Source organism: Tachypleus tridentatus, chromosome 10 (assembly GCF_004210375.1).
Source record: "Tachypleus tridentatus isolate NWPU-2018 chromosome 10, ASM421037v1, whole genome shotgun sequence".
NCBI classification, from domain to species: domain Eukaryota; kingdom Metazoa; phylum Arthropoda; class Merostomata; order Xiphosura; family Limulidae; genus Tachypleus; species Tachypleus tridentatus.
In genome coordinates, this window is record NC_134834.1 from 121,066,619 (window position 1) to 121,082,056 (window position 15,438).

Sequence of the window (15,438 nt, forward strand, 5' to 3'; positions counted from 1 at the left end):
CACATATCTTTCCTACATCATGTTTTAACTCATTGTTCCAATTCACTTACGATAAATCTTGTTTAATGGGCTCAAAATTGGCTTTCTGAAAACTACAACCTACAATTTTCAAAATCAACTGAAATGTTTATTCTATAATAAACTTACTTCTTGAGATCAAAAATTGTAATTCTGTTTCCAACTGGACTAATAACACTGTTTCCATCCGGAGAAAACAAAATGTTTCCTTTACGATAAACAGTCCCCAGAAGATTGGAAAACTGAAACAGAAGTATTAAAAAGTTTATTCAATGAATTTCTTATAAATACTAAAATTGTTTTTCCTAATCCCACTTACTTCTCTAATAATTTAAACTAAAAATGGATAAGTTATGTTGTAATACATATAATTTACTCAATCCTTTCAGAGTTAATCATTTTAGTTCTCCACACACTCATGAAATAGATTGTAACTTATTATAACAACTGACAGTTATACTTGGAGCTAGAAATCTGTGGGCAGCCAATGCAAATTGACAAAACTTGGAAGCTCATTCACCAAGTAGCAAATTCTCATGGGTAACTTTTCATTCTATGTGCAAGACTTCTTCATGAAAAACCAGATCAGAAAACACTGTATTACATCAAAATCAACTAAAACTAAGCCTTAAGAGATTGTACAATTTTATAAACTAAATGATAAATTTAAGGTCCAAGTAGAAAGTAAAATTAAGATGTTTGGCTTAAATTAGGTTAAAAAAAAATATATCACTGGTCAAAAGAACTTAAGCCTAATCAATACAATGCTGTCATTAACGATTTGCTGTAAAAATAACTTACAATAGTTAAAGTATCTACATACTGCCACTTTTATGTTAGTTCAGCAGAAACAAAACAGGTGTTTAACATAATTTATATTTTGTTCTATATTAATGTACAAAAGAAAGAGGAGAAAAGTTTGTGTAACAGTTTAAGTTCCAAATTGCTCCCAATACAAATCTTTAAAATGCATTTGATATTACTAGTCATGCGCACACACACTAAAAGTGCAAGTTTTATTTAAAACTTCAGTGACAATCCATCACAACAAAAAGATTTATACCAGGATGAATGGTTTAGGAAGCAGAGAACTTCTGTCTTTAGGAAACACTTAAGTATTCAGATATTTTCAAAAATATTATTCTAGATTTATAGCTAAACAAACACCAAAGCTGTTTTATTACATTAAGTGCTCCATTGATAGATGTATCATGAATGAAGGACCATAATTAGTGTTCAGAATACTACCAAGACTAAACTAAGACTAAATATGTCACTCAGGCTGAACATGAAGCTCAGGTTAGTATGTAATGACAAGCAGATTTGTCAGTGGTTTCATTTAAATAACGTAGGAGTTACTTTGTTTGACATACTCCACTAGAAGAAAAGGAGTAAAACAGGACAGAGAAAGACCAGAGGGAATACCAACACCTGAGATAGTAAAACAGGACAGAGAAAGACCAGAGGGAATACCAACACCTGAGATAGTAAAACAGGACAGAGAAAGACCAGAGGGAATACCAACACCTGAGATAGTAAAACATGACAGAGAAAGACCAGAGGGAATAACAACACCTGAGATAGTAAAACAGGACAGAGAAAGACCAGAGGGAATAACAACACCTGAGATAGTAAAACAGGACAGAGAAAGACCAGAGGGAATAACAACACCTGAGATAGTAAAACAGGACAGAGAAAGACCAGAGAGAATACCAACACCTGAGATAGTAAAACAGGACAGAGAAAGACCAGAGGGAATAACAACACCTGAGATAGTAAAACAGGACAGAGAAAGACCAGACGGAACACCAACACCTGAGATAGTAAAACAGGACAGAGAAAGACCAGAGGGAATACCAACTCCTGAGATAATAAAACAGGACAGAGAAAGACCAGAGGGAATACCAACACCTGAGATGGTAAAACAGGACAGAGAAAGACCAGAGGGAATACCAACACCTGATATGGTAAAACAGGACAGAGAAAGACCAGAGGGAATACCAACTCCTGAGATAATAAAACAGGACAGAGAAAGACCAGAGGGAATACCAACACCTGAGATGGTAAAACAGGACAGAGAAAGACCAGAGGGAATACCAACATCTGAGATGGTAAAACAGGACAGAGAAAGACCAGAGGGAATACCAACATCTGAGATGGTAAAACAGGACAGAGAAAGACCAGAGGGAATACCAACACCTGATATGGTAAAACAGGACAGAGAAAGACCAGAGGGAATACCAACATCTGAGATGGTAAAACAGGACAGAGAAAGACCAGAGGGAATACCAACACCTGAGATGGTAAAACAGGACAGAGAAAGACCAGAGGGAATACCAACACCTGAGATGGTAAAACAGGACAGAGAAAGACCAGAGGGAATACCAACACCTGAGATGGTAAAACAGGACAGAGAAAGACCAGAAGGAATACCAACACCTGAGATGGTAAAACAGGACAGAGAAAGACCAGAGGGAATACCAACACCCAAGATAGTAAAACAGGACAGAGAAAGACCAGATGGAACACCAACTCCTGAGATAATAAAACAGGACAGAGAAAGACCAGAGGGAATACCAACACCTGAGATGGTAAAACAGGACAGAGAAAGACCAGAGGGAATACCAACATCTGAGATGGTAAAACAGGACAGAGAAAGACCAGAGGGAATAACAACACCTGAGATAGTAAAACAGGACAGAGAAAGACCAGAGGGAATAACAACACCTGAGATAGTAAAACAGGACAGAGAAAGACCAGAGGGAATAACAACACCTGAGATAGTAAAACAGGACAGAGAAAGACCAGAGAGAATACCAACACCTGAGATAGTAAAACAGGACAGAGAAAGACCAGAGGGAATAACAACACCTGAGATAGTAAAACAGGACAGAGAAAGACCAGACGGAACACCAACACCTGAGATAGTAAAACAGGACAGAGAAAGACCAGAGGGAATACCAACTCCTGAGATAATAAAACAGGACAGAGAAAGACCAGAGGGAATACCAACACCTGAGATGGTAAAACAGGACAGAGAAAGACCAGAGAGAATACCAACACCTGATATGGTAAAACAGGACAGAGAAAGACCAGAGGAATACCAACTCCTGAGATAATAAAACAGGACAGAGAAAAGACCAGAGGGAATACCAACACCTGAGATGGTAAAACAGGACAGAGAAAGACCAGAGGGAATACCAACATCTGAGATGGTAAAACAGGACAGAGAAAGACCAGAGGGAATACCAACACCTGATATGGTAAAACAGGACAGAGAAAGACCAGAGGGAATACCAACATCTGAGATGGTAAAACAGGACAGAGAAAGACCAGAGGGAATACCAACATCTGAGATGGTAAAACAGGACAGAGAAAGACCAGAGGGAATACCAACACCTGAGATGGTAAAACAGGACAGAGAAAGACCAGAGGGAATACCAACACCTGAGATGGTAAAACAGGACAGAGAAAGACCAGAGGGAATACCAACACCTGAGATGGTAAAACAGGACAGAGAAAGACCAGAAGGAATACCAACACCTGAGATGGTAAAACAGGACAGAGAAAGACCAGAGGGAATACCAACACCCAAGATAGTAAAACAGGACAGAGAAAGACCAGATGGAACACCTGAGATAGTGCAATGGGTGACCCCAAAATCCTATTTTTAAAAGCAGACAATACTAATTTATTCAATACAAGACATGGTAGGAATGGGAAGTTATCATTGTCTGCTTTACTCATGTAGTCCATGGGTGGTATGGTCTTGAATGAGCATATTTATGAAACAGTTTCATTGTGAGGAATCTTATGGAACACAACATCTCAACAGTGAGCATTGTATGGCCATGGAATATAATAAGCATGTTGACATGGCTGAATGAGTGGATTTTAAAGGTTAAAGAATATCTGGTCATACACCACTCATCACAGAGCAGAATCCAATAGTCTGAAGACAAAAAAACTGTTATCTTATACAAATAGTTAGAGACAAACATCTTCATAATAGTCCACATGCTCAACTTAAGAAGTTCCTCAAGTGGACAATGAAGATAAGATGCCAGAAGAAAGGTATGGTGTCAAATTTGATGAGAAGACACCTGGAACAAAGTACAGAAGGATGACAAATGAGAGGAATAAGCCAATGAAATGAAAAGCCAAATCCAACTGGTGAGGGTGGAAGGAAAAAGATCAAAAACAGAGGATGATTGCCAAAGGGGAAAAAGGCGGGAACAAGCACCATGGATGGAAGCCATGCAGGCAATATTAAATGGACAAGCATGTACAGGACACAGAAATCTATCTAGATAAATCAAAGATAAAGGTGGAAAATGGAAGGAAGTAAAATTGGCTAAAAGAAGGAGTCACTCTCCCCAGCTACCAAGGTTTGGGGGATAAAAGAATGATCCAGATAAAGGAGAAAATATGTAGAATGATAAAGAGTACATGAAAAATTGATGGTACATAAATCAGGCCACTGATATCTACAGGCTAATAGAAGGAAATAAGTCTTAAAGGAATGTTGAAACAAGGAACACATGGAAAGCAGTTTTGAAGTGAGACAAGTGAGGCAATGGAGGACCACATTAACATCCCAGTCTGCCATAAAGGATGACAATTTCAGGGAAAATATCAACAGGGAGAGTGCATGAGAAGTAAATAACCTAAGGCATTTGGAAAAAACAAAAGATGTTGTATCAAACTGCCTGATAATCACAAATTGAGGAGACAGAGGATCTCTAAATGAAAAGCCAAGTAACAAACTCTGCAATACAGGGAGCAGCGGTCTGATCAGCAGAAAACCTAGCAGGTAAGAATTGAAGCTACACATCAAGACAAACCCTAACTCACCAAGAACAAGAAAAACCAAAGATAGGAAGAGCAGGATGAAACACTGATGATTGAATAATGAAGGGAAAAAAAAGGAAGAGGAAGCAGAGTTGTAGCTGGATAAGTTGAGCCAGTTAGGAATAGTGTGGGTGATTGAGATCACTTGGTGAAAAAGGATAAACATGTAGGTATTTACTGGTCCAATCCTGACAGAAAGCATGAAAAAACAGGGCAAGAGGATGAAGGACTACAGACCAAAATAGAGGTAGTTCATGGCTGAGGGATGTGGCAAAGGCATTGATGTGAAAAGTACCCCACTGATGGCAGAGCCAACAGAAAATAAGATTGTGAGACTACTCTGTTGGATAGATTTTTGTCTGGACAGGAAAGACTATCCATGATAAGATTGAGAGCATCCAAAACATGACATAGAGTGATATGGATATCTTGTATGTGAGTGCAAAATGCATGAAAACATACAGAACAAGATAGAGTGCCACCTTTGTGATTGAGATAAGCAATAACTGTGAAACTGTTGGAATGAATAACTACCAGATGATGTCTGACCAGATGGAAGAAATGATGAAAGGTCTGACATACAGCTAGAGGCTCCAAAGTGTTGATATAATAAAAATTCTCAAGCCACATACCAACACTCTGAAGCCTTCTGTTGATAGACACATGTCCCTGGAGGGAAGAGTTTGTGGAAATATCTAAATCCAGACAAAGAACTGGGACACCCACTAACTAGTGGGTCCTGTCCAACTACCAGTGTAGATTGTAATTATGGTAAGAAGAAAGATAATAAGAACCTGTGCAAGATTTCACTGGCAATGAAGGGATCTCATAAGTGTACTCCTGGAAGACCACATCCCCAAAAATGATAGAACCTTGTGAGCTATAACAGAAGGAGCAGTACAAACATAATGAATTGAATGATCCATCAAAGGTTGGGTCAAACTGAGATAGGTGTTTAAAAAAACAACATCCAATTGAATAAGATACTGGGTAAATTAAAAGAAAACTTTTCCAATTTGATTGACCAGACCACTTGAGCAGCCTCCCACAGCAGCTGAAGAGTAGGATGGGCACACTGTTGTTCAGAATGAGCTAATAGCAGCCAGTCATCCACATAATAATGAAGATGTATCCCAAAAGTATGGATATGATGAGCAAAAACTTGAAGCCCCTGACATACAAAATATGGGGCAGAAGCAAGCTTGAAGAATAGTGCACAAAACTGATACGTTGTCAAGCTAACAAGATATGTAAATAAGCAGTTGTGATGTCAATATTGGTCATCTATAAACCTAGAGAAAAATCCCACCAGATTCCATGATATAACAAAGAAAATTAAGAAACTGACTGAGAAGCGACAAATCAATGACTGCTGCCAGTCTCCACTTTTCACAGGGACAACAAACAGCCTGAAATAAAAACAGGGGAACGATGATTGACAGGTTCAATGTCCTGCTGAGACAGAAAGTAATTATAGGACAAGCCCATCAGAGAAAACCCAAATAATCCTCTGATCTGTAATGAAAGATTGCCAGAGAGAAACAAATTTGAACAATCAAGCTTCCACCAGACTGGAATCCATTGGTACTGTTGGCATTGTGCCTACCTAAGTCAAAAACAATTATAAGATAAGGAATAAGTAAGGGCTAAGAAAGACGAGGACAAGAAACAAAAATAGGGGCTTGTTGTAGTTCCAACTGCAACAAATGGGCTACCAAAGAAGAAAGAATTGGGTGTTGATGAAGGAATTCCACAGGCAATTCCAAAGTGTCGGGAACATGGTGAAATACACATTGCCAAAGAAGTGCAACTGTACATAATTTCCTGATATAAGTGAGTGGCAAGTGAACCTTGGGCAAAGCCACATCATGACTCAAATGATCCCAACCATAGAGAAACCACGTGTAAGGCATGAGCCAAGAATGACCAATGTGGAGGTCATTAGGGATAGACTGTCCCTTGAAAAATCCTCATTATTTCTGATGCATAGCCTTGGAAAGAAGATGTATGGTAGGTAAATATTGTAAAAGTGAAGTAAGGGCAAAATGAAGGTGTGAAAACTGGGCATGGGTTAAATGCACCAGAAAATTGGGGAGTGAACACCAAACTAACAAAATAGACCCCAACTTTGGAGAGTTTAGAAATGGATAGTCAGCTGATAGTATGCCAAAGCAAACTGATCTACAACTTGCAGGGAGTGAGGCATACTGGCACCCTCAACTAATTAGGAAGCAAACTGCTCAACAGGAACCCTAGTATCTGAGAAAGGTGAGAAGACTAAACATGGAGAACAACTATGAAAGGAATATTTGAACCGTAGGAAAAGAGGTAAATGGATAAAACATTAAATGCTTGAAAAATAATGTTTAAAAATACCATATTATGCCCAGCTGATTCTGCAGGTGGGGCATAAAAAGACATTGGTGGTGAAAAATGGCTATGAAAATCTTCATCAGACTGAACAGGTTCATCTTGTTCTTACGGAAGTGGAGCAAGTTCAGAAGAAGTTGGTTGACCCATGTAATGACCAATTTCTCAGCCAATAATCACAGATATATTCAACGACAGGTCACCCCCATCTGCTGTCAATGAAAAAGTACTTGTAGGAAGTGAGACACCTGAAGTAGTAACATTACCCTTAGAATTCAAGGTGAATAATAAATCAAACTGTTTGATGAATTACAAACTTATGAGAAAGAAAAAATAATTATTTATAAAAAAGACCACTTCAGAAACATAACTATTTATAGTTATAGTTAAATAATTATTTATAAAGACCACTTGAGATGTATAACTATTTATAAAAACCACTTGAGATGTGTAACTATTTATAATCAATAATTATTTATAAAAACCACTTGAGATGTATAACTATTTATAATCAATAATTATTTATAAAAACCACTTGAGATGTATGACTATTTATAAAGACCACTTGAGATGTATGACTATTTATAAAGACCACTTGAGATGTATGACTATTTATGATCAATAATTATTTATAAAAACCACTTGAGATGTATGACTATTTATAAAAACCACTTGAGATGTGTAACTATTTATGATCAATAATTATTTATAAAAACCACTTGAGGTGTATAACTATTTATAAAAACCACTTGAGATGTATGACTATTTATAAAGACCACTTGAGATGTGTAACTATTTATAATCAATAATTATTTATAAAAACCACTTGAGATGTATAACTATTTATAAAGACCACTTGAGATGTGTAACTATTTATAATCAATAATTATTTATAAAAACCACTTGAGATGTGTAACTATTTATAAAGACCACTTGAGATGTGTAACTATTTATAAAGACCACTTGAGATGTGTGACTATTTATAAAAACCACTTGAGATGTGTAACTATTTATAATCAATAATTATTTATAAAAACCACTTGAGATGTGTGACTATTTATAAAGACCACTTGAGATGTGTAACTATTTATAATCAATAATTATTTATAAAAACCACTTGAGATGTGTAACTATTTATAAAGACCACTTGAGATGTGTAACTATTTATAATCAATAATTATTTATAAAAACCACTTGAGATGTGTAACTATTTATAAAGACCACTTGAGATGTGTAACTATTTATAATCAATAATTATTTATAAAAACCACTTGAGATGTGTGACTATTTATAAAGACCACTTGAGATGTGTAACTATTTATAATCAATAATTATTTATAAAAACCACTTGAGATGTGTAACTATTTATAAAGACCACTTGAGATGTGTAACTATTTATAAAGACCACTTGAGATGTGTGACTATTTATAAAAACCACTTGAGATGTGTAACTATTTATAATCAATAATTATTTATAAAAACCACTTGAGATGTGTAACTATTTATAAAGACCACTTGAGATGTGTAACTATTTATAATCAATAATTATTTATAAAGACCACTTGAGATGTGTAACTATTTGAGTAATTATTTTTCATGATCACTTCAGAAGTATTAACTATTACAAAAATTAAGCACACTAAAGCAAAATTTTAAGTATCTAAGCACAAGCACTTCCATATGAGAAGTGATAGTCTGATAGAATTGAAAAGAGGGAGTCACATGTAATAATTGTGTGTGTGTGTGTGTGTGTGTGTGACACTGTCATTTGTGGGGGGTTGTCACATGATAATTTGTGTGACACAACTTGAAATGAATGATTTCTAATGGAGAGAAGACAGAAGGGTTGTGGCATGCATGAAGATATTTCTTTACATATAGAAATGAATGAGAACAGTTATTTCTTTGAGGAGAGGTAAAGCACTGTATCTAAATTATGAATGTTTGATGCTAAATGTATTAGAAATAAGAAAGATGATTTTAGAGTACTGGCTCAAACAAAGGATTTTGATTAAATTGGAATACCTTAAACTTACTTAAGTGTTGGAAATTTTGATAACAGAAATTTCTTTGAAATACAAAATTATAGATTGCATGATAAAGTACTAAGAAAATAAACAGTAGCTTTATATGTAAAATGTGACTTATGTCAAGTTGATGATATCAAAGCTGATTTGAATCTGGGTTTCTGTTAATGAGTATAAATGAAAAATGGATTTAGTTAGAATTTTCTGAGATAAACTTCATGAGTGAAATTAAGATTTCAGCTGTTAATGAGCTTACTATTATGTGTGATTTTAATTTCAGCCATGTAGGCCGGGAAATGCTAGGATTAAACCATGAGAAAGATAGGTTTCTGAAAACACTTGAAGATGGATTTTTTTACCAATTAGTATGGAATCTACGAGGAATAATAATGCTATTTTAGTTTTATTGTTAACTTCTAATATAGAAACGATTGAGAAGGTGGAAATTAAGAAACAACCAAGAGCAAATTATATTAGTATTATTATTACACTATTAGATCTGATGATTTACTGCATTTAGAGATAAAAAAGATCTGATGATTTACTGCATTTAGGAGATAAAAAAGATCTGATGGTTTACTGCATTTAGGAGATAAAAAAGATTTGATGGTTTGCTGCATTAAGAGATAAAAAAGATTTGATGGTTTACTGCATTAAGAGATAAAAAAGATTTGATGGTTTACTGCATTAAGAGATAAAAAAGATTTGATGGTTTACTGCATTAAGAGATAAAAAAGATTTGATGGTTTACTGCATTAAGAGATAAAAAAGATTTGATGGTTTACTGCATTAAGAGATAAAAAAGATTTGATGGTTTACTGCATTAAGAGATAAAAAAGATCTGATGGTTTACTGCATTAAGAGATAAAAAAGATCTGATGGTTTACTGCATTTAGAGATAAAAAAGATCTGATGGTTTACTGCATTTAGAGATAAAAATGATCTGATGGTTTACTGCATTTAGAGATAAAAAAGATCTGATGGTTTACTGCATTTAGAGATAAAAATGATCTGATGGTTTACTGCATTTAGAGATAAAAATGATCTGATGGTTTACTGCATTTAGAGATAAAAAAAGATCTGATGGTTTACTGCATTTAGAGATAAAAATGATCTGATGGTTTACTGCATTTAGAGATAAAAATGATCTGATGGTTTACTGCATTTAGAGATAAAAATGATCTGATGGTTTACTGCATTTAGAGATAAAAATGATCTGATGGTTTACTGCATTTAGAGATAAAAAAGATCTGATGATTTACTGCATTTAGAGATAAAGACCTGATGATTTACTGCATTTAGATAAAAAAGACCTGATGATTTACTGCATTTAGATAAAAAAGACCTGATGATTTACTGCATTTAGAGATAAAAAAGACCTGATGATATACTGCATTTAGAGATAAAAAAGACCTGATTATTTACTGCATTTAGAGATAAAAAAAGACCTGATGATTTACTGCATTTAGAGATAAAAAAGATCTGATGATTTACTGCATTTAGGAGATAAAAAAGATCTGATGATTTACTGCATTTAGGAGATAAAAAGATCTGATGATTTACTGCATTTAGGAGATAAAAAAGATCTGATGGTTAGTGCATTTAGAGATAAAAATGATCTGATGATTTACTGCATTTAGAGATAAAAAAGACCTGATTATTTACTGCATTTAGAGATAAAAAAGACCTGATGATTTACTGCATTTAGAGATAAAAAAGATCTGATGATTTACTGCATTTAGAGATAAAAAAGATCTGATGATTTACTGCATTTAGGAGATAAAAAAGATCTGATGATTTACTGCATTTAGGAGATAAAAAGATCTGATGATTTACTGCATTTAGGAGATAAAAAAGATCTGATGGTTTACTGCATTTAGAGATAAAAATGATCTGATGGTTTACTGCATTTAGAGATAAAAATGATCTGATGGTTTACTGCATTTAGAGATAAAAAAGATCTGATGATTTACTGCATTTAGAGAAAAAAAGATCTGATAATTTACTGCATTTAGAGATAAAAAAGACCTGATGATTTACTGCATTTAGAGATAAAAAAGATCTGATGATTTACTGCATTTAGGAGATAAAAAAGATCTGATGATTTACTGCATTTAGGAGATAAAAAAGATCTGATGATTTACTGCATTTAGAGATAAAGATCTGATAATTTACTGCATTTAGAGATAAAGATCTGATGATTTACTGCATTTAGAGATAAAAAAGACCTAATGATTTACTGCATTTAGAGATAAAAAAGACCTGATGATTTACTGCATTTAGAGATAAAAATGATCTGATGATTTACTGCATTTAAAAGATAAAAAAGATCTGATGATTTACTGCATTTAGAGATAAAGATCTGATGGTTTACTGCATTTAGAGATAAAAATGATCTGATGGTTTACTGCATTTAGAGATAAAAATGATCTGATGGTTTACTGCATTTAGAGATAAAAAAGATCTGATGATTTACTGCATTTAGAGATAAAAATGATCTGATGGTTTACTGCATTTAGAGATAAAAAAGATCTGATGATTTACTGCATTTAGGAGATAAAAAGATCTGATGGTTTACTGCATTTAGAGATAAAGATCTGATGGTTTACTGCATTTAGAGATAAAAATTATCTGATGATTTACTGCATTTAGAGATAAAAAAGACCTGATGATTTACTGCATTTAGAGATAAAAAAGACCTGATGATTCACTGCATTTAGAGATAAAAAAGACCTGATGATTTACTGCATTTAGAGATAAAAAAGACCTGATGATTTACTGCATTTAGAGATAAAAAAGACTTGCTGATTTACTGCATTTAAAGACAAAAAAGACCTGATGATTTACTGCATTTAGAGATAAAAAAGACCTGTTGATTTACTGCATTTAGAGATAAAAAAGACTTGCTGATTTACTGCATTTAAAGACAAAAAAGACCTGATGATTTACTGCATTTAGAGACAAAAAAGACCTGATGATTTACTGCATTTAGAGACAAAAAAGACCTGATGATTTACTGCATTTAGAGATAAAAAAGACCTGATGATTTACTGCATTTAGAGATAAAAAAGACCTGATGATTTACTGCATTTAGAGATAAAAAGTTATTACTTATAAGAATTTTTTTAAAAAATTAATTTTTTAAAGGATGCAGCAGTAATTATCTGTTGTGAATTGGACAAAGAAATTAATTGAAGATACTCACTGAACCTGGAAAAAATTTCAAATGGATTTCTTAAATATTCAAGATAATGATCCTTATTTAAAAAAAGTGGTCAAAAGTGAAAAAACAAAATAAAAACACTTTGTTCCACCAAGGGTATGAAAGATATAAATTAAAGAAAAGCATATATTTAAATTGATCTTTATGATTGAAGGTGATTTAGAGAATTATAGAGGATAAGGAGAGTTGATTAAATTTTAAGATCTAAAGATGGTAAAATAAAAATAAAGGTTTTCCTGTAAAGATTAACAGCAAGAATTCCTTTAAATACATTATGAGCAAAAAATGTGAGAATGAGAGTAGAACTTTTGAGGGATAATAAAGGATGGCTCGTATGACTGGTTATTAACATTTTATGTTTAGTTCCATTTTTACTAATAAAAACATTAAGCAAAATTCTTTATCCTAAACTACTGCGAGATGCAAATGAAATTTAACAAGATGTTACATTTTTAATTAATTAACTTGTAGCTTGTTAAGAAAATATTTGAGAAGTTTAAAAAATGATAAGGCTCCTTTTGTTAAAGGAAGCTAACTGATATGTTAATCACTTACTATTATGTTTGTAAGTTGTTTAATAGTGGGCAAATTCCAGAATATTGGAAGTTCATTAATGTTACATCTCTTTACAAAAGAGTCAATATGTGACTGGCAATTTTATTACTATTATTATTTATAAGTAAAAGTCACATTCCTACATTATTCAACATTAGCTTAAAAATTTAGTTATCTCTGCTGTAAACCAAGATTATTATTAACTTGAGTGAAGGAAAATACAAATTTGAGACCCACAAGTTGACTTAATGAACTTGAATATGCCCTTAATAAGTGTGAAGTTGTCACCCATTAAAAAATATCTTAGCAATAGCCAGAGATGAACAGACTATATCAAAAAGAGAGCTAAAGCCCAATAATAACCAAAACAAACTCCAATTCTATAAATACAGATTTTACACCAGTGATAGGAAAAAATTTTTGAAAGCATGATGAAATATTTTTTGCAAATTCATTTAACAAATTTGTTTATTTTTTGGATAGCATAGACTCACTAGGGAAAAAAAATCTTGCTTTACTGCTATTAAAGTCCATGTTCTTAAATTTCAGGTTAAAGAAGCCTTATCTGAGAAATGCTGCACATACAAACTCTTGTCTTTGAACAACAAAAATAAACATGGTACTCATGACACCAAAACAACAGTGGAAGATTTTCATGTGGCTCATTTCTGTTAGTGTAACAATCACAAATTCTATCGTTTATCATTGACTTGTATCCACTATCTTTAACATGTTGTGTACACTTCTCCTGGATTTGTGTAAATGCACAAGAAGTTCTATGTCATATTCTGGGTTCAGAAACTAAGATTTCTATTTTGTTATTAATTGAAGATTCATACTTAACAGTGGAATTTTTGTACTAGTATCTCACATCCTAGCAAATCCTGATATTTAACTTTATGAAAATTTGTGTCAGATTATTTGTTACAGTCTCTCATAGTTTCAGCAATTACATATTTAACAAAGTTTACAGTTTAATATTTACTCCTATTACAACCCTTTCAGAACTATATTTCGTTGATCCTTGTGTCATAGTATAATAATATAAATAACTTCTGTTACAATTGTTAAAAAATACCATAGCTATTGAATTTAAATATGTCATGTTAAGTAAATATAATATTGTTATATGCAAGTTTCTGACACTGAAGTATATCGCACATTCATTTACATACACATCATCTATAATGACACCAGATGTGAAGACCAAATCACAAAATTTCAATAAGTGTTCACAGAACTTAAAAATCCATCACTTCTCTTTTATTTTTTTTTCCTGCAGTAGCATACCATAAAACTTACCTTTAATTATTTTATTTCATGAAATGATATTCTAAGTATGAAATATCACCTCGGTTTTGCTTCTTAAGAAATTTGTAAAATAGTTCCATAACATGATGTAAGCAATACAAAAAAAAAACCAATAACGTTCCATTATTTATTGAGGACATAAATAAGAAGGTCCACAAACGAAACTTTTTTTAAAGAGCAGTGTATGTTAATTGACAAATCATAAACTCTTTTAAGTCTAACCTTGAACTTTTCACTAGTGCACAATTTATTTTATATTTATATCGATCACGTAAACTACCACGAGGCTGCACAAAAGCAACTATTTGAAATTCAATGTAAAACTAAAATAAACAACGAAAACATGTTTAGGTTGAAACTTTACATCATGTATAAAATACAAACCTTAAACGAGAGCTTCATAATTCCTTATGCCTATCAAAATTCACACTGGTAATAGAAGATTTAAAAACTGAATTCAAATTCACAACAAATTAATTTAAAACTAAATAAACAATATTTTAGATCACATAAGATGGTTAGCAATAAAACCACATGGCGCCCTCATCGCGACACCTATGCCAGATGGAATTACGATTTTGGGGACAATCAATCAATTTATATAAAATGTCATATAAAATGCTTATATATATATTAATTATGGTATTACCTGAATGGGGTGTGAAATTAAATTTCTTAGCCACCAAAAATATTATTATCATGATATTTTTTTAGAAAAATCATTTCACTTATTCTTTACAGAAAACATCTCAAAAAGCTAAAACAAAGTAAATTACTTACAACGCATAAAACAAAACTCCGTAAAGAATATTCCTCTAATACTATCCTATTATAAAACTGACATTATATTTTCCGATGCTGAAAAGTTCAAGTTATATTGATTTTTTTAAGTATCACATGATTGAATCTTACATTGAATCTCGCAATCTCTCTCTATATATATATATAGAGAGAGAGGAGGAGGAGCTTGATTAATTTGTTTGTTTCAGATATTCTCAAACAGCTACACAAGGGTTAGCTATTCTTACTTTTAATCTTTTAAACTAAAATATTTTGTCTCTATTTTTTTAAAATGCAGAGCTC

At 33.0% G+C, this 15,438-nt stretch overlaps 1 protein-coding gene across 1 annotated transcript in view; it reads right to left on the reverse strand.

Moving 5' to 3' along the window:
• Positions 1-14,914, reverse strand: part of LOC143230207 (periodic tryptophan protein 2 homolog) — a 32,079-nt gene extending 17,165 nt beyond the window's left edge. Inside the window, exons 1-2 of the mRNA XM_076463341.1 lie at positions 14,740-14,914; positions 148-260 (exon numbers count right to left, since the gene is read on the reverse strand). Of these exons, the coding sequence (XP_076319456.1) occupies positions 148-260; positions 14,740-14,757 (131 nt within the window). The 5' untranslated portion in view covers positions 14,758-14,914. The remainder of the gene's footprint in view (positions 1-147; positions 261-14,739) is intronic.
• Between the last annotated feature and the right edge of the window lie 524 nt (positions 14,915-15,438).